The sequence below is a fragment of the Mirounga leonina genome, unplaced genomic scaffold (genome assembly GCF_011800145.1).
Source record: "Mirounga leonina isolate KUSES-001 unplaced genomic scaffold, KU_Mleo_1.0 Mir_357, whole genome shotgun sequence".
NCBI classification, from domain to species: Eukaryota; Metazoa; Chordata; class Mammalia; order Carnivora; family Phocidae; genus Mirounga; species Mirounga leonina.
In genome coordinates this window covers 17,026,988-17,051,439 of record NW_023270702.1, presented here as the reverse complement: position 1 = coordinate 17,051,439, position 24,452 = coordinate 17,026,988, and the positions used below count along the sequence as shown (strand labels likewise).

The window sequence follows — 24,452 nt, the reverse complement described above, 5'->3', positions numbered from 1 at the left end:
ATTCCTGCCCAGGCTAGCATGAACTTCCTTTCAGCCTGCTCCATTCTGGCATTCCTTTTTTGCCCCTTTCATTTAAATTTATTTTGCTAGTGCTGCAGCTTCTATACTAGTTCTTCAATCAGCAGTTTTAAAATAGGGTATGACACTGAATTTATCTTTTTTCCTTCTGACTTTTTCCGGTCCTGTTTCCTGAAACATCTCCATCCCCTACAGTGCCTAAGCTGTCACTGAAATGTGTTTCAAAATATAACACAGTAAAACATAACACAGTACAGAAAAATAAGCACATTCTTTTTGGAGCTGAACCATAACCTCTTAAAATTAGCATTTCCCCCCCATCTGCCCATACGGACCAAATATTCCTATTGATATCACATTATATTGAGAAAGCAGAAAAAGTTTCTATTCCTGGATTGAAATCCAGCCCTTCTAAGGAATTCAAATAGAGACACACCCTGTTCTTTATCTGATAACACTCCAGCTTCAGCCCTGGAAATCTTTACACAATTTTACTTATTTTTTTTCTTGGCTCTGGAAAGTTGAACTTTTTAAAGTATTATAATTTTCCAAAAACTTGTTGATATATTGGTGAAGTGCTTTGATCAGTAGATTCCCCTTGTTGTTCTCTGAGCAGAAGCTGTCACTCTTCCACCTTTCATAGAAAGCAAACCACTCTTCTTCCTACAGAATAGAGCATGTGGAGGTCGAAAGTATTTTTCATAAGAAGCATTCAAAGCAATACTTCCCTAAGCTTAATAAAAAGCAGTTGTGGCTGAGAAACTGCAATGATGTCATGTAAGTTTTATCTTGCCTAAGCAGCAGAGTGAGGAAATTCCAGAATTAATAAGTCTGCTGGTACAGCTGTGCCCTGAGTTGGAAAGTTCAGGATGTTCTTTTCATACTCACGACTGGACATTTTGCTCCACATTAGCCTTTGCAAGAATAATTGGCTCCCTCCATTTCCAAGCTGCTAAAACATTTATAAATGGATCTATTTAGAAAATGTAAAAGTTTAAATGGATTCAATAAATGGTCACTTAGACTCAAAATTATTGTTTATATTTGCCTTGATTCTGTAATGACCTGTAATTAGTTATTTTTAATTATCAAGTGCCTTTGAATAGTGAGTTAAGAAATGGAAAATCCTAACTTTGAGAAATGATTGAAGGGAGTAGAGTTAAAAACCAAGAATGGTCTTTTTAACCATAGCTCTAGTTATTAATGTGGCTCTAGTTATTATCTAGAGAACAATTGGCCAGCTGATCATCAGGAAATTGGCTTACATAAAATAAGAGATATAATTTCATGATCCGGAAGTCTGTTGAACAGTATAATGGAAATTGAGAGAGTTCTGTCTAGTTTTGTAAAGTAGAAAATATTTTCTTTAAAGGAATGGCTTTGGTGTATTATCACACTAGATGATTTCTTTCAACCTTACGGTACTTAGTGACATGCACTCCTTTCCTTTCTTTCCTCTTCTTTCCTCCTTTGCCTCTGCAGGGGAAAGAAAAGGAAGATACACAGTGCTGAGCAGAAATGAGCAAATTTAATCAGAGTTCGCTTTTGTGGTTCTCAAATTTCAAAATTAAATATGCATGTTGCTTGTTTTATTGGGTTCATGTTCAGTATAGCCTGACAGAGCAGCCTTCTCTGATCATGAGTGCCTGAGTGACTTTGGAGGGGGTCTCTGAATTTGTCCAGTTTATAGCTGTATTTGCCTCAAACTAAGATAATGGAGATTTATTCTTATTTTGTCTAATGTAAAAAAATAGCCTAAGGCTGAATATATTTTAGAGCCAGACTTACCAAGTTCTCCTAGAATTAAGCAAATCACCTTAGTTCTCTAAGGCTCAATTTTCTTATATAATATTGAGATTATTTCTAATACATTACTCACAGGATAATTATGTAAATAAAATATTACAAATATATGTTAAGAAGCCTTTATAAAACCATGAGTACAGTGCCTGGCATTTAATAGTCCATCAATGAAAGTTATTTTTATTCTTTTACTTTTTCTTTTAATTTTCTTTCTCCTTTTTCCATTTTTCATGTATACAAATATGACTGGAAAAGATATCACAGATTTTCTGCTGTTCTAAATAGACTCTCATATTTCTTCAGACTTGGAAAAATTTAGCTGTTTTTCAGGGCAATGGAAACCTATTCAAAATTCCTTTCAAATTCTCGATTGTGTAGCAACCAGAGTATGACATTTTGGCATTTCTTTTTTTTTTTTTTTTTAAAGATTTTACTTATTTATTTGAGAGAGAGAGAATGAGAGAGAGCACACGAGAAGGGGGAGGGTCAGAGGGAGAAGCAGACTCCCTGCTGAGCAGGGAGCCCGATGCGGGACTTGATCTCCAGGATCATGACCTGAGCCGAAGGCAGTCGCTTAACCAACTGAGCCACCCAGGTGCCCGACATTTTGGCATTTCTAAAGGTGTCAGACAGCTGAGCTAAAATTCATACACACTTCCAGGAAAGGAAGAAATACAATAGTGAACAGAGAGTTATTCCATCATTTTCTATCCAATCTTAAAAAAAAAAACAAAAAAACTTAAGATTTTCCCTTTTTAAATACTGCTTTATGGGAGTTGCAGAGCTGGGAGTATTGTTCTTTAGCTAGCATATTTAATCGCTGGGCCCCCTTTCGGTGGTTGACAGAATGGTGATATTGAGCATACAGTTTAATTACTTGGAGATGGTTGAAAGCATGCAATAAAATTTCAATTTAATGAGAAATGATAACTCATTTCAAACTGCTAATAAAAACTAAATGATTTCTTCATAATGCATAATAGAATATGACTAATTTTTATTTTTTAAAACATTAAAAATGGACCAAAAAATGGCATGATGGGAGCCTTATATCTAGTTTATCACAGATGCCAATGTTATTATTTTAAAACAGATAAACACCAAAACTTAAATAAAACTAAGTTATCTTAAAGATATATTTTAAATTATACAAATTCTCTATAATTTCAGTATGTATTAATACAATACTTTGATATTGCTACTTTCTAGAGATTGCATTTTTTCATTAGCAGTTTTTAAAAAAATTTCTCTGCTTACAAGACTAGAGGATGATTAAAACAACCACCAATTCCAACACTGAATACACAGATTCTTTTGTAAATATGTAATGTTGTTATGTGGCATTTTCTTTATGATCCATTCTCCTTCCTAAACTTAGCCTGGTGCATAGTTTTCTATGACTGAGGCATTCCTTCTCTGGCATAAACATCTATCACAGAACTCTCAACTGAATTGAAATGGAAAAAACTGATACTTACTTCTTACCAGCTCTATGCTATCTACTCCCTCTATCATATTTTAAGACAGATCTATAACTTTATATTAGTTTGAGCCTTGTATATCAATATGTTCACATATCTCATGATTGATGTGTGCTACCTTGCTTTCAGATGCTTTTGTACTCTTTTCATTTCTTGTTTTTGTTTGCATTTTATAACATATACTCCCAAGTATTTAAGGACTAAGTAGACTTTAAAGTTTCAGAAAAAAAAAAAAGTGCTGCTAATTCAAATCATACATCTCTCTCTCATGTATATATATTTAGATTTAGATGTATATAAGCATATATTTTATTTGTTATTACTCCTCTAAAAATGCATACATAAAGTCAAACCTAATCAACACACAGCTTTGGGATTTATGGAGCTTGAATTCCAAGTACACCCTGACCATTAAGACAAGTATGATGTTCGTTGAGTCATTGTCTCTCTGTCTGCTTGACTTAATACTAAATGAATATAGTAACCCAACTGAACTTTGGAGAATGTCATTGGAATAGTTACCTAGTGATTCAAAGCTGGTCAAAAAATACAAGCAGTTTAGATTCTAAGAATGACTAATGAAAAATCTTTATCCAGACATGCTGTTTTATCCCGGTCACCAGAAAGGAACCCTTTCCAACCCTTTTCTCCATCAATTTTGTTTGTATATCAGCTTCCATAGCTTTCATCCCTTAAAGAAAACTCCAAATGAGTCTAAATATCTTGCACTGCATTTTAATTCTAGATTCCACTTGAAAAACTTATTCAAAAATAGCTCATATTAAAGGAAAAGAAGATAAAAGCTTTTATTGTCAGTTACTCTTCTGGACTTTCTCAGTGAAAAGGCTGGGTTGTTTAGATCAGGTGAAAACAAAATTATGAATAAAGACAAGTGAGTTGAAAGTTTTTAAAGCAAGATTTCGAATTGTTTATTAGTGTTTGATCTGAGATTGAATTTAAATGTGATAAAAGGAAGATTGCTAAATTGCTATTAAATTATTGCTGCTAATGAAAAGTGTAAGTGGCTTTGCCAGTAAGTAGAATAATAAAACAGCAACATTTATGTTTAGAGGGTTTTGTGGCAAATAAAACTTTCTTTTCATAGGTCTTCTGTTTCTGGTACAGTGGTATCCTCTGTAGGCTCAGTTGTTATCACTATAGGAATATTCTCAGATATCCATCCCTTTGGAGTCCTATTAAAGGACCGTCTGCCAGAAAGAGGATTGGCAAAAACCATAAACCTGGGATCTGTTAGAAGTAGTAGCTCAAAATCTGGAACTTTGAATTTAACCATTTTTGATGCTTTTTCAAAACCTCCAAATGGGGTGGCAACTCTGTGGGAAGTGAAAAGAAAAAGAATATGTTAATTAATTTTCAAATTTACTTGCCAGAAAATAGAAAACAATTTAATTCGTGATTCTATGGGCATGTTGTTATATTATATTCTTAGTACAATTTTCTGTTTTTGATCTTTGAGGCAAGCATTTTTATTTAAGGACCATGCTTTTATGATAAAACAGATATTTGTTAATACATTGGTATGAAGTCCCTTTGTATGTACTCTTAGTTTGGGACTAAACTAATCTATTCTATACCCTGAGCTCATTGAAAACATTTCTTGCCTTTGTGTCTTTGCTAACATGTTTCCCCTGCTTAGATATTTCCTCCCTTCCTTCCTTCCACCTGTGTATGTCTTGTGGCCTTTAAGTTCCAACTTCCTCTCAATTATCCCAGCTTGCATGCTGTAGTTTAGCCAAATTCCTATAGCATGCATTGTTTTATGTCAGTCACTTGGTGCTTATGATATGACACTTGGCTTTTTTTTCATAATATGATTTGGTCTGAGTTTGTTTTTTTGTAATATGGTTTGGTATAATTTGTGAATCATAAAGTCTTTGAAGGCAAGAAGTGTGTCTTTTGCATCTTTCTATCTCCACTTCAAAGACCTCAAAATTCTATTTTTCTTTTGAATAAAGTCCAACTTCTTATCTTGTCATTCAAGTCCCCACATAACATTCCAGCTTTCTTTGATTTAGCCATTAATTTATTTATTCATTCAGCACCAGACATTTCTGTTAGGGATGGAACAGGCAACGATGGAGTCAAAGTTTGAGCTCTTATATTCTTTTTTTTTTAAGAGTGATAAAGCATGCATGCATGGGGTGGGGGGAAGGGCAGAAGGAGAGGGAGAGAATAAGCAGACTCTACACTGATGTGGGGCTGGATCTCACAACCCTCAGATCATGACATGAGCTGAAATCAACAGTCAGATGCCTAGCCAACTGAGCCACCCAGGCGCCCCACGCTCTTATACTCCAATGAAGACAGACAATAAAAAAATAAACATATAGACAAAACATCCAATAGTAATGAGAACTATGCAGAAAATTAAAATAGTGTAATCCACTAGGGCATAAATGAATGACTAGCTAGTTGGGGAAGACTTCTCTGAAGAGGTGACATTTAAACAATCATCTGATGGTAAGAAGTTAGCCATGGGCAGTACAGCTGAAACACATCAGCATTTCAGGCACAGAGAGTAGGTAATGCAAAGAATCTAAGGCAGAGATATTGTCGATATGTTCAGGAAAAGAAAGAAGGCTTATGTTGGTAGATATGTAGGTAAAGGTTGATAGAGAGAAGAGAGGACGGAGAGGTGGATTATATGGGACTTTGTCCAAGTAAGGAATATGAATTTCATTCTAGGTGAAGGGCAACACTGTAAAATGTTCAGCAGGGGAGTAATGTAATCTGATTAAATTTTTGGAAAGGTTACTCTGGCTGCTGTTACTCTGGGAATAGATTATAAGAGGACAAGAGTGGAAGGAGAGAAGATATTGTGGCAATTCAAGTGAGAAATGATGGTGGCTTGGATTTCAGGTGTTTTCCATGAAGATGGAAAGTAGTAGGTGGTTTCAGGATGGGTTTTGGGAGTAGAGTCAACAGGATTTTCTGGTAAAATGGATAGAAATTGTCAAAGAAATATAGAAATCAAGGAATAGTTGTACATTTAGAGTTTTAGCAACTGGCTGGTGGAAGACAGAGAGGAACAGGTTTGGTGTGTGGGTGGAAAACAATTTTGACATCCCAGTAGACAGGTCAATCATTTGTTTGCCCTGTTCTTTTTTTATGCCTCCTTCATTCCAGCCAAACTGAATGCACGGCTTACTCTTCTCCTTTATGCTCTCCTACCTTTAGTCATACTCTTTTTTTTCTCTGTTGGAGTACTCTGACACTTAGTACTACATTTCTAAGTCTCCTTTACGTTATAACTTTAAGTTCTAATTTGCACTTCCAAATCACCTTTAAGTTCTTTAAGTTCTAAGTATGTTATTTAAGTAACATATGTAGCTTTCTTCTTGAAGATTTCCCTAATCTCCCACAGCCAGAAGTAAATCTTTCTCGTCTAAGTTTCCATGGACTCTATTTTTACCTCGCCTGTAACCCCATTTCCTATCTTCCATTACATCCATTGATATATCTGCCTTATTTTTAATTAATTAATTTATTTTTTGCCAAACTGTACTCCAAGAGGACTGGAATTCGCTCTGACATATCTTTGTAACTCATCACAATATACTTGTATAATGCATTGTACCTAGAAGATCCTCATACACATTTGGACAATGGAACTGGGAAGACTATAGGGACTGTCCAATATAATGGAGATTATTTTAAAGCCAGGAAGAGATCTGATTTTCTTTGTAGCTCAGTCACTCTGTGATCTTTCATGAATATGTTAATTTTTGTGTGACAATAGCGAGAGACCATGGAGTCTGATTAAGTAAGGAGACAGTGATTGATGGACTCTGAAATATGGGATGGCTTTGACATGTGGAGCTAAAGTATTATTGAATAAAAGTTGAAAGGTAAAGATACAATGTGATGGGGGGGTGCTTGAAATTGAGATTTTTGAAGGCAACACAGGTATTGGTAATGACAAACTTTAAGAAAAGCCAAGAGTGCATGTATTGCATGGAGTACTGGGTGTTATATGCAAACAATGAATCGTGGAACACTACATCAAAAACTAATGATGTACTGTATGGTGACTAACATAACAAAAAAAAAAAGCCAAGAGTGGCTGAGGTGGGATTGAGAAAGCAGTCCTTAAAATGAGACAGTCAAAGACTTGAAAGGGTGGAGAGTTCATTAAATCGTATATGGATAGTGAAGCTACCAAGAAGTATGACAGGAATAGTCCTGAGGAGGAAGACAGGGAGCCAGACACTAAAATTCTCAGTGAAGGGAACATCCACAGAGTAGATGGAAGATCTCAACAATGGCTGAACAGATGGTACATGGTGTCACATGGTATAGAATCTCTGTCTTGTTTCCCATAATTTTCTTGTCTTCTTCTAATTTGCTCCTCTCTGAAGAGCAGTATGTTTTATTTTCTATTGCATCTGTTTTCAGGATAACTGACCTGATGATATTTCCCCCAAATTGCTGTGGAAGATATGGATAATAACAAGTCACTGATTGGTGCAGTAACCTCAGTCCAAGGTAGTACTTAGCAATCGTATCAGTAAAGACTTTCACATCCAGGGCCTAAAACCATTACTCTGGAGGTTAAAGAGATCAGTTTAGAAAAGAAATTGAAGAACTTAGATTCTCATTTCAGGTCCTTTATGATTATTAAACTTCAGAAGGCATAGTAATGATTAAAGCTATTGTTTATTGACTAGGTACTAATATAACAGACCCCTTTTTTACATGCTTCTCAAACTCTATTGGTAGAGGAGTCACCCTGGAGTCTTGTTAAAGAGCAAACACTAATTCAGTCAGTCTAGTGTGTGTCCTGAGATTCCACATTTCTAACCAGTTCCCAGGGAATGCCAGTACTACTGGTCTGTGGATCATACTCTGTATACAAAGGCTTTATATGATTTTTTTCATTAAATCCTCACAACCTTATAAACTGGCTGTACTTATATCCCTTTTTAATAGATGAAATAGGGACAGAGCTAAGTTGAATGACTTGCCCCAAGTCATCCAGCTATTAAGTCGTAGAAGAACCAGGATTTAAACCCAGTCGGCCTGACTCATGGGAGGCCTGTTTTTCTAGTCACTACTCTATGCCACACCCCCACGAGATAATTCTTGGGGAATATGGGGCCTTACAAGATCACTTTCTAAGTAGAGCAGTGTGTTTAGGAATGTCAGCCTACTTGGGCTGTGTGTGTCTAAGGGATGTCAAACCAGGTTGCTGTCCCATTCATGATGCAAAGAGCTGATTCAATGTCCCACATTTTGTCGTTTGACTTAGTGAATTGAAGAGTCTTTATGACTCAAAGTTGATTCAGTACATAAGTAAAACTTATCTTGGATGTCCAAGATGTCCAAGACGATAAAATGTCATTAATTTTTATGTTGACCTTGTACTCTGTGATTGCACTAAATTTATTTACTAATTCTAATTACTAACCTGCTGCTTTTGAATTTCATGTGGACATAATCCTGCCATTTGTGAATAAGGATAATTTTATTTTTCCTTTCCTTCTCCTTCTGTTTATTATTGTTTCATTGTCTAGCAGGGGTCAAAAAACAACTCCTTTGTCTGAAAATGTGTAAGTATGTTTTCATTTTAACTTTTACCTTTAAAGAATATTTTCACTGGATATAGAATTAAAGGCTGGCAGTTATTTATTTCATTTTTAAAGGTGTTATTCCATTGTCTTCTATAAATTCCAGTTGTCTTATTTTTACCCTTTTAAGATAGTTATCTTTTTTCCCCTGGTTTTAAGATTTTCTTTTTTTTTTTTTAAAGATTTTATTTATTTATTTGAGAGAGAGAGAATGAGAGAGAGAACATGAGAAGGGCGAGGGTCAGAGGTAGAAGCAGACTCCCTGCCGAGCAGGGAGCCCGATACGGGACTCGATGCAGGGACTCCAGGATCATGACCTGAGCTGAAGGCAGTCGCTTAACCAACTGAGCCACCCAGGCGCCCCGTTTTAAGATTTTCTTATTGTCTTTGGTTTTCAGCAGATTTCCAGTCATGTGCCTTTGCATGGTCTACTTTACATTACCCTTCCTGGGCTGTGTAGGACTTCTTAAACCTGAACCTTGATATCTTTTGTCAGTTTTGAGAAATTCTTAGCTGTTAACTCCTCAAATATTGCTTCTGGCTAATTTTCTCTCTTATTCCCTAATGAGACTCTAATCACACATGTATATTGGCATTTTTTATTACTGTCCCAGGTGCATCTTTTGCCATTTTACTGCATTTTGAATCCTTTTTTCTGCTTCAGTTTGATCATTTTCCATATCAGTTTATGAATCCTCTCTTCAGCTGTGTTTAATCTGCCATGAAATCTATTTATTTAATTTTTAAAAACATTTTTATCATTAAATATAACAGAAGTACAGAAAACCTGATAAAAATGGACAATAGCTTATTATAAAGTGAACAACCTTGTATACTACACATGTTAAGAGTTCCTCCAGAGGGGCGCCTGGGTGGCTCAGTCGTTAAGCGTCTGCCTTCGGCTCGGGTCATGATCCCAGGGTCTTGGGATCGAGCCTCGCATCGGGCTCCAGCCTCGCATCGGGCTCCAGCCTCGCATCGGGCTCCCTGCTCTGCGGGAAGCCTGCTTCTCCCTCTTCTACTCCCCCTGCTTGTGTTCCCTCTCTCGCTGTGTTTCTCTCTGTCAAATAAATCAATAAAAATCTTAAAAAAAAAAAGAGTTCCTCCAGAAAGGGTGCCTGAGTGGCTCAGTCATTAAGCATCTGCCTTCAGCTCAGGTCATGATCCCAGGGTCCTGGGATTGAGCCCTGATCGAGCCCCGCATCTGGCTCCCTGCTCAGCGGGAAGCCTCCTTCTCCCTCTCACACTCCCCCTGCTTGTGTTCCTTCTCTAGCTGTCTCTTTCTCTGTCAAATAAATAAATAAGATCTTTAAAAAAAAAAAAAAAAGTTCCTCCAGAAGCCCTAAATATGTCCCTGCTCAATCCCAGCTATCTCCTGACCCTAGCTGTAGTCAATATTTTGACTTTTAAGGTAATACCAATTTATAAAATATAAAAAAACCTTTCATTATATGTTAATAACCCAATTCTGTATCTCCAAATACTATGGTTTAGTTTTGCCTGTCTTTTTAAAATATCTTTTAAAACATTTTTACATTATGGAGTTTTCCTTTAATCTCTTCCTTGCATTTATTTATTGAAAATACTGGATCATTTGTCCTATAGAGTTTCCCACAGACTGAATTTTACTGATTACATTCTCTTGGTATTTTTAACATGTTCCTCTGTTCTTTGTATTTTCTATAAATTTTATATGGATCCAACCACTTAATCTTTTGACTTCTTAATTTCGTTATTACATGCGTACCTCATTTTATTGTGCTTCATTTTACTGAGCTTTGCAGATGTTGCATTTTTTATAAATTGAAGGTTTGTGGCAACCCTGTGTTGAGAAAGTATATTGGCCCCATTTTTCCAACAGCATTTGTTCATTTCATGTTTCTCTATCACGTTTTCGTAATTCTCACAATATTACAAACTTTTCATAATTATTAAACTTGTTATCTATGACCAGTGATTATGACTTTCTGAAAGCTCGGATGATGGTTAGCATTTTTTATCAATAAAGTATATTTTAATTAAGATAGTACACGTTGTTTTAGGCGTAACGCTATTGCATGCTTAATATTCTACAGTATAGTGTAAATATAACTTTTATATGCATTGGGAAACCAAAAACTTCATTTGACTCACTTTATTGTGGTGGTCTAGAACTGAACTTATGATATCTCCAAGTTATATCTGTATATTTTTCATTTTTGTACAATTTCCATTTGATTCTTTTTTAAAAAAAGATTTTATTTATTTATTTGAGAGAAAGAGAGAGAGCATGAGCAGGGGGAAGGGGCAGAGGGAGAGGGAGAAGCAGACTCCCCACTGAGCAGGGAGCCTGACATGGGGCTTGATCCCAGGACCCTGAGATGATGACCTGTGCTGAAGGCAGACACTTAACTGACTGAGCCACCCAGGTGCCCCTCCATTTGATTTCTTTAAAAATATTTCCAATCTGCTGAAATTCTTCATCTTGTTATCTATTTTCCTGAACATATTTCTCACAATTATTTTAGAGTAGCCAACATTCCAATAATTTGATCTTTTGTGTGTCTGTTTCTTTTGTTTATTTTTCTCTTTACTTTTAGTCATTTGGTCTTGTCTCATAGTATGCTTCATAATTTTTAATTGACTGATGAGCAAAATTGTAGAAATAATTTGAGTCTCTGAATGGTGTTCTCTTTCTTTCAGAGATGATTTACTTTTGGCCATGGCAGGCAGTTTGACATAAAAGAGGTGATTTTTATCCAACCTAGGAAATCATTGATTAGGACCAGCATTTACTTTCATGAAAGCTGGTCTATTACTTGTTCACCTTTATTCCAGTGGTATAGCCTATAAGAATCCCAACTAAAAACTTAGAATATTTGGGCCTCTCCTCCTAGCAGACCCTATGTTCCTATTTTTGTCCTTCCCAGATTCAAGATTGTTGAAAAGTTCACTCACTTTCTCTGCTTATTAGTTGTTGCCAATAAATCAGCAAAATGCCTTAACAGGGAAAAGTGGTACCAAATGTTGTGTTTACATCTCTAAAGTTACCTCATGTCTAGCTTGGCCCTTAAGTCCTTATTTCCTTGATAGCTTTTCAAACACTTTATAATAATTAGCTTTTCTAGTTATTTTTGTGAAATTATTCTAATATAAACTAGTAGCTGGAAATGGATTTCCATTTCCTACCTATGTAACTTTTTATATACTCCTTTATTTAGCAAGCATTCAAGGCAAAGATATGGTTACACTGTTTAATTGTTTAAGTAAGCTTTTAGAGCATTGTATGCAAGAGACAAGGCCTCAAATTTTGTGTAGCCAAGTACATATACTTTAAGGGCAAAAAGACTCTTAGAGCTCCCTGTTTGGGATTGCCTACATATCATTATATTTTGTTTCATCTGTTATTTAACAATGATAAAGAATCTAAGAATATTGCAGCATTATTTACAATAGCCAAGATATGGAAGCAGCCCAAGTGTCCCTCAGTAGGTGAATGGATAAAGAAGATGTGGTATATATTCCACTGGAATATACACAATATACTACTACTCAGCCATAAAAAAAGGATGAGATCTTTTGACAACATGGGTGGACCGAAAGTGAATTTCACTTATGCTAAGTGAAATCAGTCAGAGAAAAATACCATATGATTTCGCTTATATGTGGAATCTAAAAAAACAAAACAAATGAATGAACAAATAAACAAAAAGCAGAATCAAACTTACAAATACAGAAAAAAACTGATGGTTGCCAGTGGGGAGGGGAATTGGGAGCATGGGCAAAATGGGTGAAGGAGAGCAGGAGATACAGGTTTCTAGTTATAGAATGAATGTCATGTGAATAAAAGTACAGCATAGGAATATAGTCAATAGTATTATAATAGCGCTGTATGGTGACAGATGGTAGCTACACTTGTGAGCACAGCATAATGTACAGAGAGGCTGAAGCACTATGTTGTACACCCGGAACTCATGTAACATCTTGTGTCAACCATACTCAAATTTTCTTTAAAAATTGATCAGTGCTTATTTACTGTCTCATAAAATCAGTGCAATGACTAAAATATTGGCATATCTGTATGAAATGACATTTGTACCCAGTGAAATAATAATGAAATGTACATTGACTTATACCAAACTATGTTCATAAAAAAGAATCTAAGAATCTGTAATATTGATTAACATTAAGCTCTGAAGTTTTTATTTATATATCGATGTGTATATAAAAAGAAATAAAATTTTCTCAAGTAAAGGAGAAGTATTAACAGGTTAACTTCTCTTTTTCTCTCTCTCACTGAAATAGCACTGACTTGGTATTTATTCAAACAATAGGCATCTTTGATAGCCAACCCAAATATAGGAGTGTATTGTAAAACTGGAAGCAAGCCGCTCAGCAGGCATGGGGTAGGAAAGCCACAAGATACACAAGAAGTCACATAGCATCTCTAAAGCACTAATCTCAAAAACAAGCCTCAAGGATTCCATTATTTTCCATTTTCCCTTAGTGTTTAACTTTTTATAATTTTCTACGTGGTTGTTTTGGAAAAAAGTTATTAGAATGGCCCTCCAATCCCCTTTCCCAGACATTCCTCAATCTCTCCTTAAATTCTATGGTATACCTCATTTATTCAATAGATGTAATACTAATACTATTAGCATTACTAATTAGTAATAGTATTAGGTGAAATCCTAGTAGATCTATTACTAATAATAGACATTAATATTCCCACTACAGTAGTGTGTGAAAACTAACATTCCAATAGTATAATAATTTTAAAAGTACTAAAGAAGATCACTATTTAAATCCAGGCTTTGTGGTATTCTTTTGTAAATCAAAGACTTACTCCTTAATTTATTAATTTTCAAATGAATAGTCATTAAGCAGCCTATAAATTAGGAATACTTTTCTGTGGTGCCAAACAGCATACTGGAGATACTTTATTTATTTATTTATTTATTTATTTATTTATTTATTTATTTATTTAAGAGAGAGAATGTGTGTGTGAGCGGGGGGTGGGGGATGGGGGGGGAGGGCAGAGGGAGAGAGAGAGAGAATCTTAAGCAGGCTCCATGCTCAGCACAAGCCTGACATGGGGCTGGATCTCATTATCCTGAGATCATGACCTGAGCCGAACTCAAGAGTTGGACATTCAACTGCCTCAGTCACCCAGGCGCCCCATACTAAAAATACTTTACTCTAAAATGAAAATTAAATGATCAAAGAATGGATTATGAGACCATTAAAAATATATCTAAAATATCCATGGAATTTATTAAAATTGGGTAACAGGGAGAAATAGATATCTATTGTGAGTATTATCATGCAGATATTATTTGGCAATATTTTTAGTAGCATACGTTTTGGTTTATACATATGTTGGAGTCTTGGGCCACAAATCCTTAAATTACCTTTAATCTGGTTTAAAAAATGTAAATTGGAGCCTGGAGTTACACAGACTTGCCATATTAGTAATATTGCAAAAATCAGCCCTTGCCTAGGCTTAGGATTTATCCTATATGGCTATTTTGAGTCTATTCTTAAAAGAAAATGTCTTTTTCTGCCAGAGAATTCAGTTCTCCATACCACAATATAAAATCCTCGGTATTACATGCCAACAGTGTCACCCAGGATAATTGGATTACCTGTTAAAGCTCCTGTAATCAGGCAGTTCTACCTTTCCTTCAGGCTTGAAAAATTTAGGGTATAAAGCCTCTAAAAGCTCCGGATCATCGCTAATGGCCTGTTCCCAGGGCGACTGATAGTACTTAGGGACAGCCGTGGTGTTGAACTTTTCAGGAGGAATTTCCTTAAGTGGTCCAGAATATCCTTTGGAAAAATATAGCAAGAATAAATAAATACAGAGTGCCTAGGAGTTACTGAACTCCACCTAACATTTTACCATGTTTAATTTTCCAAGTGGGGGTGAATTTATGAAGAATGCATCCTTTCTATGATCTCTCAGAAAAGAGTAGTCTGAAACTGTAAGACATTTTTAACCCCTTTACACTTACAGAATTTTCCAAAAGAAACCACTTTTCTCAGTGTTTAGTTATACCAAATCATACAGTTATTTCTTCCTTGATTATCTTAGTATGTGTTTGTTCAGTGAAACTATTCATTTAATTTCGAAAAATTGTTTCCCTTATGTTAATTTATAGTAGGCTTTAGATACCATAGTGAATGAATTAAGTTAAAAATATATATTGAGTGTCTACTGTGGTCTAGGTGCTGGGGAAGGAGCAGTGAAGACAAAATCTCCCTCTTCTGGGGGCTGATTCGGTAGAGGTAATATTTAGGTCTTGTCTATCTTAAATTGCTGAGTGATCTGCAAACCATTAAAACTTCAAAATGGTGAAGTAACTTGTTTCCATTGCCTTAATCAGGCCCCAGTCTTATTCCCTGATGTGCCCATCCCATGTTTACTTTGTTCCTAAAGATTTCTTACCTAACTTTTCTGCTTCTAGTCTCACCTCCTCAACTTCTTCTGGGAACTGGACATTTTTTGTAAGTGCCATTTAAAAATCACACACATTTCTGACATCAACTTTAAACTGTTTTCACATGCATCAAGTGACATTCTTCAAGTATTCAAAAGCAGCTGTGTACTCTCCATCTACACCATCGTACTACCTCATTGTGTCTTTTGCATAATTCTCTTTTCCACGATGTCAAAACCCTTTACCATTTGATCACTCTTACTTTTAGGTTTTTCTGATGCTCTTTCTCTTCTCTAAAATGTTTTCTATTTTCTCCTGTCCAATCATGCCTATCCTTTCTTTACACTAAAGAGTTTATCTCCTCCAAAATATCTTGCTGATAATGCTCCCTCTAGGCAGTTATTTGTTTGCAGTAATTTAATTTTCTTTTGATTGCCTCCAGTATCTCATGGTAGTCTCTTCTGATAGACTTCTTTTTTCTGCTTGCCACTTAGTTACTCAAAGCTCTTTTCTTATACTATACATTCTACCTAAAAAGTTCCATTTGTATTCATGGTTTTAATTGTGACCTAAATATTGATGATTTTGTCTCTCTTTTTTAATCTCCAGGCCCTTCTGTTCCACCATCCATTATATTTGTCCAAATGAATATCCCCTGGCACCCTTAATAATCTGTCTAGACCTATATGTAGCCATTCTTTACTTGCTTCTTCTTTCATGTTGGTTATCTTAGTGAATGCCAACACTACTCTCAGATGCCCAAGACAGAAGCATTATCCTAAACTTCCTCTCCTTCCCACAGCAAATCACTAAGTATTACCAGCTGTACTTCTTAAGGATTGCTAAAATAGTGGCTCTCAAACTTTGTTTCTGAGTCACTTTGGGCCAAATGTGTTCTTCCCTCCAGAGGTTTGGCTTCAGCAAGTCTCAAGGACGGCTTGCAAATCTTAGGCAAGGGATTTGCTAACAGAACATTGGGAAAACTTGCTCTGGAAAATTCCCTCTTTCCTCATCATTTCCATTACTACTGCCTTGTTTCAGGCCTTGACCACCTCTTGCCTGGACTTTCACAATAGCCTTCATACTCATCCTTTATTCCCCAGTCTCTCCCCTGGACCCTCCACACTGCTGCCTGAGTGACCTTTCTAAACTGGATCATGTCATTGACCTCCCTTTCCTAGGTTGCTATAATGGCTCCCCATGACAAAAACCTAGATTACTCGGCACAGCACATATGGCCCTACCCTCATCCAGCCTCATTTCCTACCATTCTCCTCTCACATTTTTATGCCTCAGAACTTGGAGCTACTTGACACTTGTTGTGTCCCCTTATGCTTCTCTACTTGTTCCATTAGTTCCCTGTGCCTGGAATGCTCTTTCTAATTCCTGTTACCTGGAAATTCTTATTTTAAGCCTTAGATTGAGGTTACCTCTTCTATTTAGGCTTTCCTGTCTCCCCCAGGAAAGCAGAGTTACTTTTCTTGCTCTTTCCATTTGTATAGTATACATAACTCCATTATCATAACTAGCACATTTTATTTCCCATTCCTTTCCTAAAAGTGATCAGATGTCAGCCATCTAGAAACTGGAAATTTTAGAATTTTATATTTTTAAAAATTCCTTGAAATCCCACTACCTTAATACAATTATTTTACCTTGGTGTATTTTTTCTCAGTTTTTTTTTCACCCATAAACATAATGATCACATAACTGTAATTCTAGTATACATTCTAGTATATTTTATTCCTAACCAACTTCTCTTGGAATACTTTTCAATGTTTCTACGTCATGTTTATGATCACTTTAATAAGAGTTTCATAATAACCTACTACATTAAAATATGATAAAGGGCCTAATCTTTTCACATTTTTTTTAATATTCCTGGTTTTCCAATTTCTTTTTATAGATATAATTAATAACTTTTCTGATATGCTGAACTATGTACAGGAAAGAATGTGCATATGTTTAAGCTCTCAGATATAATACATTTCGACAATGCTACACGATAACATTTATTTGATTTCAAAATACCGTCCTTAACATAACTGATTTTAATTCAAAGGAACTTAAATCCTGCAATATTATGGCATCATAATACTCTTATTGATCCATTTTGAAAAAAGTTAGCTTTTGGATACATAGCATGTTAACCAATAAAAATTTTTGCTAAATTAGGATAAGCTGAAGTTTGCTTCCTCAATTTGCTATACTTTTCAACTTATCAACCAAGAAGGAAGGATCCATTAGTCTTATTTCAGGACAAACTACCTGATAACCTCCAAGCTCCCCCTTTTCTTAGTCTATATTATATAGACATTTCCTAATATTTAATAATTGGATATTTAGATTTAAAGAACTGTATGAGTTTATACTTTTAAACATTCTCTTTATATATATAAATATTTATGCATATGTATATATATATATTTATGACAGTAAATAAAATATATGATATTAAATTATGTACGCAGAGAGAAAGTGAGACAACAAATGTAACATGAACTTTTGTACTGTCTCCTTATGGATGAATTCCTTGAGGGTAGAGATGAATTTTTTTTATTCCTTTTGCAATGACATAGTTTACAATGCTGACCATATAATAAAAGTTCTAACATAGTGTTGAGAGTACCAGACTGACCAACATAAACTTTTCCATATGTCTCTTCACTATTTAAAAAAACAAAGAAAAAACACTCCAAACATTAGAAAGTAAGAAGTTGCCAAATAGTGGTTGGAGCTAAAAGAATATGTATGTATTCTATTCTGTTTTGGATATAAAATTGATAAGGGAAGAATTAACTTTAGCTAAGTACAGTAGTATCCCCTTTATCCTTGGTTTTGCTTTCTGTGGTTTCAGTTAAAGGCAGTTATCCTAGTCTGAGCCTGTCCCGAAGGAGATGCTCCTCCTTCTGACACATAGTCAGAGTCAATAGTAGCCTAATGCTGCGTCACAGTGCCTACATCACTCGCCTCGTTTCATCTCACCACGCCGGCATTTCAACATCTTGCATCATCACAAGAAGGAAGGTAAGTACCATACAATAGGATATTTTGAAAGAAAGAGAGAGAGACCACATTCACATAAGTTTTATTACAGAATATTGTTATAATTGTTCTATTTTATTATTGTTGTTAATCTCTTACTGTTCCTAGTTTATAAATTCAACTTTATCGTAAGTATGTATGTATGGGAAAAAGTGTTGTATATATAGGATTCGATACTACCTGCAGTTTCAGGAAGCCACTGGGGTCTTGGGTGTATCCTCTGTGGATAAGGAGGACTACTGTACTTTATTATATGTTTGGGATTATACCTATCACACTTAATTCTCACAACCCTAGGCAGTGAGATTTGTTTTCCTTATTTTACTGATGAAAGGAACTGAGACTCAAAGAGAGTTACCTTCTTTCCCAACAAAGTAGTAAAATGGGCAGGGATGGAAGGAGCCAGAAGGGTGAACCCAGGTTGGTCTGATTACCTGCTTTTCTGCTTTTCCCCCACAAAAAAAGGCTACTTGAAAGCTATTTGAGAACTTTATTATGATGCTTCACTTCAGAGTTCTATGCATTCTAAGTGTGTACTTGGTCTCCTTCAGCGCTATTTTATTATGTCTATCAATACTTTTTTTCACTATTTTCAATAAGAATGTTCTAATAAATCTAAGCCCCTCAATGACTGACAGTTTATTTATTTTTAAGTAAGATTTAATATGATACAGTTGCTTTATTTACATATTTTCAAAAACTGTTGCTGTTTGAGAAGAATTCTAGAATTGCTTTTGCTAAATTTACTTTTTATTTTGCAAAAATATGACATAGATATTGCTAATTTCAAGATAAAAGTATTTGGACCTTTAAAAAATCTACTTTGTACATTACTCTAGAGGAAATACTTGAAGACACTTGCTGTCAGTTATTTTGAAAAGGTATTGTCTAAATAGATAATTCTTGTGACAGATTTAATATTTCAAAATCTAACAATATTTATGAATAACATATACTGACTAGATAAGGATCTGCTGTTTCTCTTTTAAGATAATAAACAAATATGTGATCTTGAAGAATTGCATTTAAAGTCCTTTAAGGAAGCAGAGAATAATGATAGTAATCTCCACAAGGTCACTTTCATGAGGCATCTGTAAATTTGGTATCTGGATTGAATTCTTGATCAGTCAATACGAATTTATAGCCATTTATGACCTCAGTTTCTTAATTTGTAAAATGAGGATTATAATAAATGTATCAGAGTTATTTTGAAATTAAAGAAGACAAGATGTATCATAGCACTTCATAAATTGTAGTCCTATACAAACAGAATTTCAATGTAATTACAAGTGACTCAATTTTTAATATAACAGATGATTGCCAACAAATACAATGAACCATCTGAAAGAACGTAGTAAATGTTTTACCTGACTCCTTAGATCTGAATCTTTATATTTATCTTGAACTTAACCACAAAATAGATATATAATGAGTAAAGCCATGTCATTTAGATACCATTTACTAAAGCATCCAAATGACCTGAGTCATATATTTAAGGGCACAGCAGTTTCATCCTACTTATTTTACTTATTGTTTATTTCTTGTTTCTAAGGGAATAGTTACCTGGTGCAATGTTTTCTGGATTTGGGGGACTTCGTGGATCCGGAGTGTTGGGAGGGGTAAATGGGGCTTGCTGTGAGCCACCTTCCAAGTTGCTTCCATCCAGTTTCCCATTCTGCATGGCAATGTTATGCTGTATGTGATCAAAAGTAAATTCTGCTGAAAACTCAAAAATTCTAGACACACTAATGGAGATACCATATGTGCAAAACTCCATTTGTATATTTAAAATTTAAGTACAGTGCCACTTCCTTGTTTCTTGTGGCCTCAATAATTTTTTTTTTTTTAAAGATTTTATTTATTTATTTGAGACAGAGAGAATGAGAGAGACAGAGAGCACATGAGAGGGGGGAGGGTCAGAGGGAGAAGCAGGCTCCCTGCCGAGCAGGGAGCCCGATGCGGGACTCGATCCAGGGACTCCAGGATCATGACCTGAGCCGAAGGCAGTCGCTTAACCAACTGAGCCACCCAGGCGCCCCATGGCCTCAATAATTTATATGTAATTGGTTCAGCTATTGAATGAGAACTTTTACTGATATTAACCTAAGATATGTTTTATGATAACACTCCAGTTAATAATTAATTGAACCTTACTATGTGCCAGGCAGTGTCTAGGGCTTTGTATCAATTACTTAATGTACTATTCACAAAGTCCCTATAAAGGTGAATCTATTTAATTTTTAAGTCTTTACTAATCTAATATTATAGAGCATACTGGCCAAACATTTGGCTTAGTCATTGTTACATTACTGTTTTTGTTTATAATATTTATATTTATTATATTCTTTAATTTGTCTTGTTTTAAAATTTAATCTGAAATTTGAATACCAGCCGTATATTAAAAAATATTAATATTTGAAGCTGCATAGATTTGTAAAAGGAAGAATTTGGGATTTCTAGGAAATAAAATGCTTAAAAGAGATGTTTGTCTTTTAAGTTTTAGGTGAATTTGTTTTACTATTATAATTTAAGATTTATTCTATGACATTAATATGGCACTTTTAAAAATTTGCATTTTAACAGAGAAAAAAGACATTCTAATAGGTGATGTCCTAGAAGCATGGCTAGGCCTTATCTCTATAATAAAGAATTGTTTTAATTATATCTGAGAAATATGTGTGTTTTATTTTTTTAAAGATTTTATTTATTTATTTGACACAGAGAAAGAGAGAGAGAGCACAAGCAGGGGAAGTGGCAGGCAGAGGGAGAGGGAGAAGCAGACTCCCCACTGAGCAGGGAGCCTAATGTGGGGCTCAATCCCTGGACCCTGGGATCATGACCTGAGCTGAAGGCAGATGCTTAACCGACTGAGCCACCCAGGCGCCCCAAAATATGTGTGTTTTAGAAAGAAACCAATCTATCTAAGAAGTACATAAAGTCAACCTTTTTTAACTTTAAAAAGAAAAATTTAGTGAAGAGCACAGCAAATAAAAACCAATTTTGACTTTTCTCTGTGTGACATAAGCAGAAAATATTTTTAGATGCTTTTTCACTTCTGCATTTATTTATACAAGGATATGGTGAAAAATAATTTTGCATTTAATATTTAAATAAAGTTTATCCTCATTTTCAGGCTTTACCCACCCACAGCCACTCTCCAGGTGTTTTTTACAAAATTCACTTTATTCTCTGCAGCACCATGGGTAAAGCTGCTGTGGAAATGAATAGGACACATGTTAGCAATGGTGTGAGCTGGCTTGTGGAAAGGTGCAAAAAGGCATGAGAGGTAATGTTTGTTAGGTGAGCGCACGGTTTGTTTACTGGGCAGAAGAGTTTACTTACATTTTATTCCATAGGCAATAAGGAACAATTTCTAAAGACTGGTGTAATGCTGTACTCAGAAACATTAGTATTTAGCGTTTGGAATATAACTATTATCTTAAGTATTAGACTTCTTTGACTAGATTAATATCTTTTCTCACTCTGAACCTACACCACCTCTTAAAACATTAATTATAAATAAAAAGCCAGTTGAGATAAATATAGGAATATCATGCATTTAGAATTCTTTTTCTGAGTTCCTGAAATGTGTCCATGAAATGCATTTCACCTAAACTTACAAATCATTCTATCTACGGTAATTTAAGAATTGTAATACTGACTTTCTTTGGAGACTTTTTCCTGGGGATTCGTGAACAGGACAATCAACTGTTTCTAGCTAGTCACTAATTATCAGGAGACACCCAGTATCTCTATTGTCACTGTTAAGTGTACAAACAAAGCCTAATAATAGTTGGGTAGCAACTTACTTTAGTTGTGACATAAGCCTTAAATTACAGAGTTCCATCATATGTGATTCCCTTGAAAAGATAAATGAAAATGTGTTTCTTTTTATTTCAGTTAAGTTGACCCTAAACAAAATAAAACTAAAGCAGCATCTTATAGGTTATAAACATAGAAGTTATAAACACGTGGATAATGTCTATTGTATGATTTCTGTTGAAATATCAATAGAAATAAAAGGATTTGTTTAAAAACCTGTACTATAATTTGTGCCAAAAACATAGAAGTTATTTTTGGCACAAAATAAATATATTTTGAGAATCTCAGTATATTTAGTTTAGTCTTATTTCTGCATTACTTTTTATAGTATACTTCCCTTTTCCCCACTATTATTTAAGATTTCAAAGGATTTCAAAAAGTCCATAGTTACTAAATACATATGTAGTCTTTACTATAAAATGTGGATTATTTTCCTTAATATCATTTTATAGTGATTTATAGAAGATAATTTTAATTATCATGAATCATTCTTTTATTTTATTTTTCCTTATGCTCATTTTCTTCATCCATTTCATTTTTTGCCTATTAGTGTAAGAATTTCATCAGTTAGGGACACCTGTGTGGCTCAGTCAGTTAAGTGTCCAACTCTTGATCTCAGCCCAGGTCTTGCTCTCAGGATCATGAGTCAAGCCCTGCATTAAGCTCCACACTGGGCATGGAGCCTACTTAAAAAAAAAAAAAAAAAGATTAAAAAAAAGAATTTGGTCAATTCATGAACCAGGGCTTCAAAATTGGCTTGTGTAGCAAGCTGTGTATCTTCATTTCTTGTTAAGAAAGTACATTTCCTGTTATTATTTATGTCATAAGGTTTGTGCGGCTTGAATTTGCCAGTTTCTCAGCAGTGGAATAAGACCAAAACTGCCCTTAATTTTTTAATTTTTAGAATGATGCTTAATATTTGGACAAATGGCATTAAAATACCAGGGAGTTGGTTTATAGTTTCATCTAATGATGTCCTAAACATTATAATAAAATAAGACATGTATATAGAGTTAAATAATTATTTTGACAATATAGCTTGAGGGAAGCAATAAAAGTTCATTTCAGAAAATGTAGTCAATAAATTAGGAAAATGTGATATAAATCCTATAAAGATGATTCAAGAAGTAGACTATAAGTAATAGTTGTTTTCTTTCAATGTTATTTTGTTTCCACTTCACTACACAAAAGCTATATTTATTTATCTTTGAGCTCCCAGCATCATATCTAGAACACAGTAGGCATTCAATAAATATTTGCCAAAAGTATAAATAAATGAGTGGAAATAGATCTGAACCTAATATTGTTTTAAAAATTCCTATCATATTAACAAGGCTTGCTCCATGTTGCAGTCTAGTGCCTTGATAAAGCAAATATATCATTATATAATGTGGCTCACTATTTTCCTCAATGATTTATTATACAGGTCATTTTTAGAATAAACACAGATCATTAAAGAAGGCACTTTAAAGAACATTTGAGTCCATTTTCTTATTTTCTAAATGAGAAAACAGGTCCAGGAAAGCAAAGAAACTTTTAAATTGACTCCAAATTGCATGGCTTGTGGAACAGCTGGGACGGAACCCTGGTCTTCTGGTTTCCAGCCCAGTTTCCTTTGATTATACCATGATAAGTGTCAGTACCAAGAATTCTAGAATTCTGAGAGCTGGGTTTCAATCTTCCTTATTTTAGTGTTACTTAAGACAAATTAATATACTTCCTTGAACACTACTTTCCTCATTTCTAAAGAGAGAATAGATTTCATCAGACTTCACAGTATGTTATGTAACTCAATGACATACTAGTTCATTGAATACATTATTATTGTTTATTGCTGTAAGTTAACTTATCAACATTTAATTATTTATTTCAATATGCCTGTTTTGGACTATTTTATTTATTTAGTGTTCAACTTTCTAGGAGTATTGGAAAACTATCAAGGCATATTCTTACATTTTATGTATAATCAGAACATTTGGCCACAGGTTAGTGACAATAATCTGAGATACTGGTGATGAGGGAATATGTCGTGTTCATAAGGACATTTAAAAACTCATTGTCCCTTCCACCAGAACTGTAGTTAAAGCATAGACTTAGAGATATTAAGTATAAGTTATGAAAACTGGATTTATTCATCTATTCAGATGTCTAGACTTGTAGATGACTTCTCAAAGAATTTCCTTAAGCCATCTTATTTTATACTACTCCTTAAAGCTGTTGTTATTATTAAAAGAATATGATTATGTAATTAGATTTCATCAGCTGGGATAGGGATT

At 34.7% G+C, this 24,452-nt stretch overlaps 1 protein-coding gene and 1 long non-coding RNA gene across 7 annotated transcripts in view; one reads left to right on the top strand and one right to left on the bottom strand.

Moving 5' to 3' along the window:
- The window catches only part of LOC118027131, a 33,351-nt gene extending 10,546 nt beyond the window's left edge, over window positions 1–22,805 (top strand). Inside the window, exons 3-4 of one of the 4 annotated variants that reach the window (XR_004683763.1) lie at window positions 15,337–15,376; window positions 18,167–20,073. This is a non-coding gene — a long non-coding RNA (uncharacterized LOC118027131). Of the gene's footprint in view, window positions 1–7,718; window positions 9,013–15,336; window positions 15,377–18,166; window positions 20,074–21,549 lie in introns of those variants that run through there. The other 3 variants (XR_004683762.1, XR_004683760.1, XR_004683764.1) reach the window with 3 other exon arrangements.
- The window catches only part of MYOZ2 (myozenin 2), a 39,265-nt gene continuing 19,012 nt past the window's right edge, over window positions 4,200–24,452 (bottom strand). For all 3 annotated transcript variants that reach the window (XM_035030346.1, XM_035030348.1, XM_035030347.1), the window contains 3 exons: window positions 19,918–20,047; window positions 14,515–14,698; window positions 4,200–4,636 (listed from right to left, as the gene is read on the bottom strand). In XM_035030346.1, coding sequence (XP_034886237.1) covers window positions 4,402–4,636; window positions 14,515–14,698; window positions 19,918–20,047 — 549 coding nt within the window. In that variant the 3' untranslated portion in view covers window positions 4,200–4,401. The remainder of the gene's footprint in view (window positions 4,637–14,514; window positions 14,699–19,917; window positions 20,048–24,452) is intronic.